Raw genomic sequence first — 4,582 nt, forward strand, 5'->3', positions numbered from 1 at the left:
GGACAAGCAGGGCTCTGTACACTGAGGACTATTGTCTTTTGCTTTTACATTTTTTATATTTTTTTCATACCATAAAACAAAAAATATCCAAGTTTTTTTTTCTCAGGCTCTTTTATGCATCATATGATAAAATAAAGTGTGACAATGAAAAAGTACAACTTGTCCCATAAACAAGACGCCCTAATACAACTTTATTGGAAAAATTTAAAAGTTACGGTTTTTGGAATGTGAGGAGGGGAAAAACATAAACAACAAAAATAAAAAATGAAAACAATTGCTTGCTCATGAAAGGGTTAAATGTATAGAAAGTTTAAAAAAATTAAAATAATTTGAAATGCATTAAAAAAATCTATTTTTTTTTTCTCGCCTCATAAAAAGTCAATCAGCATATACATATAATAAAAGTGAATTAATAAATTACATGGGCTGAAAAAAATAAAATAAAAAAGCGCCGTACAGATCATTGTGCAAAATGACAACAAAAAAGAAACGAGACAAAACAAACAAAAAAAATTATTTAATTTATTAAAAAACAAGCGTGAAAACTTCATGTGTAAAGTGTCAGAACTTTTTATTGTTACAAATGTAGTGCGCTTCCACATGTGGCCACTAGATGGCTCCGGTAGACTCTGCAGTTATAGACTTGTGCGGCAGGTGGCGCGCTGACACCTACATTCTTCATTTTATCCGCCGTGTTCTGCACTTCCACCTACGGCCGCCAGATGGCGACATCAGCAGCGTTCAGTGTGCAGCCGCGCGCTCCATGCCGCGAAGCGCAGATGCGGACGGAGTTTATACCGGAAGTAATGGCCGCGCACCGGAAGCGGAAGTTGAGCGGTTGACGTGTCCACCGGGAGTGCGGACTGAACGCAGCGGAGACCACACTGACAGGTACCGGGGGGGGGGACGCGGCCTCTACAGCAGCTGCTGCAAAACTACAACTCCCAGCATGCCCGGACAGCCTTTGGCTGTCCGGGCATGCTGGGAGTTGTAGTTTTGCAACAGCTGGAGTCACCCTGGATGGGACCCCCTTCTGTAGAAGTCTATTCATGTCTCCTATTATGTGAGGATGAGCAGCCGATCACTGCAGGGGCTTCAGGAGACTGGGAAAGCTGGGTGGCAGACCATATGTATGCCATCCAGCTTTCCCAGTTTCCTGAAGAGCTCCAGTATGGCTGCTTAACCAGACTGATAATTACTTCAGGAGACTGGGAAAGCTGGGTGACGGGGGAGTGCTGTGAGCCCTGCACTGTGTACTGTCTTCCACCCAGCTTTCCCTGCCTCCTGAAGCGATCATCTGGTGCAGCAGCCATATTGGAGACATGATGTGAAGTACCTGATGTTGCTCTATTATTCTGTCATTCAGGAGTCCTAGTGCAGTGCTCATCCAGCTTTTCCAGTCTCCTGACGTGATTATGTGTCCGGTGCAGCAGACATATTGGCCATTGGAAAGCTGGGGAAGTCCTGTGAGTCCTGTATCACTGCACGAGTGCGGGGCCCCGGGGGGGGGGGGTGAGCGGTGAGGGCCGGGGGGGGGGGGGTTGAGTGGTGAGGGCCGGGGCCCCGGGGGGGGGGGGGGGTGAGTGGTGAGGGCCGGGGGGGGGGGTGGGGGTTGAGTGGTGAGGGCCGGGGCCCCGGGGGGGGGGGGGGGGGGGGGGGGGGGGTGAGTGGTGAGGGCCGGGGGGGGGGGTTGAGTGGTGAGGGCCGGGGGGGGGGGGTTGAGTGGTGAGGGCCGGGGGGGGGGGGGGGGGGGGGTGAGTGGTGAGGGCCGGGGCCCCGGGGGGGGGGGGGGGGGGGGGGTGAGTGGTGAGGGCCGGGGGGGGGGGGGGTGAGTGGTGAGGGCCGGGGCCCCGGGGGGGGGGGGGGTGAGTGGTGAGGGCCGGGGGGGGGGGGTGAGTGGTGAGGGCCGGGGCCCCGGGGGGGGGGGGGGGGTGAGTGGTGAGGGCCGGGGGGGGGGGTGAGTGGTGAGGGCCGGGGGGGGGGGTGAGTGGTGAGGGCCGGGGGGGGGGGGTGAGTGGTGAGGGCCGGGGGGGGGGGGTGAGTGGTGAGGGCCGGGGGGGGGGGGGTGAGTGGTGAGGGCCGGGGGGGGGGGGTGAGTGGTGAGGGCCGGGGCCCCGGGGGGGGGGGGGGGGTGAGTGGTGAGAGACTTGCATTGAGGGGGCGTGGCTGTGACATCACAAGCCTCCGGAGCTGCTCCCGACGCTCTAAACGAACGCCGCGTGCAGCAGGGAGGTCACAGGGGCCCCCAGAGGTCAGACATCTTATCCCCGATCCTTTGGATATAAGACATCTAGGGGCGGAGTACCCCTTTAACCCCTTAGATACATTCCCAGCAGCTCAGGTCATTGGGGTACACGTAAAAAAAAATTCCAAAGTTGCGCATCTTTTATCACTTTACCCTAAAAAATTGTATAAAAAGTCCGATCAAAACAAAAAATGGTACCGACAAAAACTACAGACCACGGCGCAAAAAATGACCCTCATACCGCCCCCGTATACGGAAAAATAAAAATAAGTTATAGGGGTCAGAAGACGACAATTTTAAACATAGTAATTTTGGGGCGTTTAGTTATAATAAAATAAAACCCCTATAAATTGGGTCATTGTAACCGTAACGGCGCCCGCAGTCTCTTTAAGTTGTAATAACTTTCGGCTTTTACTCGGAAACGCGATTCTGAGGTTGTTTTTTTCGTGAGATTTTTTACTTTATATTTGCGGTAAATCTTTGTTAATTCGTGCTGAATTTTTAATGAAAAACTCCAAAATATTGTGAAAAATGTGAAAATTTCTGACTTTGTATTTATTTATTATTTTTACCGCACAGTGAGCGCCATAAAAAACTAAAATACATTATTTTTTTTTTTTTTTTTTTTTAAAGGGGCATTTATTTAATTTTTTTTGCACTTTATTTAGTCATTAAAAACCTTTTATTTTTCTAGTCTGTCCTTTTTCCCTGTTATGCTGTGTATACTGAGCTGCAGTACAATGTTACCTGACACTCAGCCTAAGGCTGGACCCCACAGGCTGCACTTCTGCTGCCATGGCAACTAACAGGGTGCCACAATCACATCAGGGGGTCCCCATCAGTGGTCAGGGCAGATCACAGTATTTATGGGGTTAATGCTGCCTGATTACGGTCTCAGCAGCTGCAGCGCCCCCCGACAGTGATTGACAACCGGATCCTGCAGCGCAAACATGTCAGCATTTGGGACTTACGCTTATGTCCTGGGGCAGGAAGGGGTTAACACCTTCCCAGAAAACCAGTAGATATATAGAGTGTGAAGTCTATGGGGGGCGCTGTATACTCCTCTCCGTATATACTGTATTACCTGTCTGTACTTTGTCTCCCCCTGCAGGATGATCACGGACGTGCAGCTGGCGATCTTCGCTAACATGCTGGGGGTGTCGCTCTTCCTCCTCGTCGTTCTTTATCATTACGTCGCAGTCAATAATCCTAAGAAGCAGGAGTGAGTGGTAAGTGGGCGGGGCTTATACAGTGGGGGCGGGGAGAGGGGCTGACCAATACCATAGTGAGAGGGCGGGGCTGGGATAGGGGCTGACTAATACCATAGTGAGAGGACGAGGCTGATGCAGTGGGGGCGGGGCTGGGAGAGGGGCTGGTTAATGCTATAGTAAGAAGGCAGGGCTGATGCAGTGGGGGCGGGGCTTGGAGGGGCTGGTTAATGCTATGGTAAGAGGGCGGGGCTGGGAGAGGGGCTGACCAATGCTATAGTGAGAGGGCGGGGCTTATGCAGTGCTGGGAGAGGGGCTGACCAATGTCATAGTGAGAGGGCGGGGCTGATGCAGTGGGGGGTGGAGCCAGGGAGGGGGTGACTGATGCAATAGTGTGGGGGTGGGGCTGATGCAGTGGGGGGTGGAGCCAGGGAGGGGGTGACTGATGCAATAGTGTGGGGGTGGGGCTGATGTGCAGTAGGGAGTGACTGATGCCATAGGGGTTTTTACTCCTATTAACCCTCCCTGTATTGGTCGCTCAGCAGGTTTCTCAGGTTAGGAGTGATTGCAGCAGGGGAGACAGCACTGAAGATCATATACTCACCTGTCTCCTCCAGAGGGCAGTTCTGGGGCAGATCCTCATGTCGGGGTGGGGTGGTATAATCACGTGTTGGATTAACACTTTATCATCTGTATCCTTTTATCCTCAGGTCACATGATGATCCAGCAGTGGCTCCGCCCCCCATACTGTACAGATATTTTCTAAGTTTGATGTTTTCTTATGAATGTGGATGAATAAAGTCCAGATGTTGAGTCCGTGAAGCGTCTGCCGCCATCTTTATTTATTGAGGGGGACGCGTTCTCCGTGGTACAGGGGTCTGCAGGGAGGCGGAGCTGTAAAGGGGTCGTCCTATCTCATCGACTCAACTTCTCGGCCACCTCCAGCCTGTTTACCAGCCAGGGTGCCTTCAGCTGTTGCACTACTACAACTCCCAGCATGTCTGGACAGCCAAAGGCTGTCTGGGTATGCTGAAAGTTGTAGTTGTGCAACAGCTGGAGGCACCCTGCTTGGGAACCACTGCTCTTAATAACAGCCTGTGCTGTATGAGGAGGAGACTGACCTGCTGCA

The 4,582-nt window shown here is 52.3% G+C and overlaps 1 protein-coding gene across 2 annotated transcripts; it reads left to right on the plus strand.

The window, feature by feature from the left end:
• The first annotated feature begins 734 nt into the window (after positions 1–734).
• On the plus strand, positions 735–4,275 carry OST4 (oligosaccharyltransferase complex subunit 4, non-catalytic). 2 transcript variants are annotated; one of them, XM_056562984.1, is made up of 3 exons: positions 735–891; positions 3,357–3,474; positions 4,164–4,275. In XM_056562984.1, exons 1-2 carry the CDS (start codon positions 764–766, stop codon positions 3,469–3,471), a joined length of 243 nt encoding a protein of 80 aa, XP_056418959.1. In that variant the 5' UTR covers positions 735–763; the 3' UTR covers positions 3,472–3,474; positions 4,164–4,275. The 2 variants fall into 2 exon arrangements, with proteins under 2 accessions (XP_056418959.1, XP_056418960.1); XM_056562985.1 differs by lacking the exon at positions 735–891 and adding an exon at positions 1,325–1,466.
• The last annotated feature ends 307 nt before the right edge of the window (positions 4,276–4,582 follow it).

This window comes from Hyla sarda, chromosome 3 (genome assembly GCF_029499605.1).
Source record: "Hyla sarda isolate aHylSar1 chromosome 3, aHylSar1.hap1, whole genome shotgun sequence".
NCBI lineage: Eukaryota > Metazoa > Chordata > Amphibia > Anura > Hylidae > Hyla > Hyla sarda.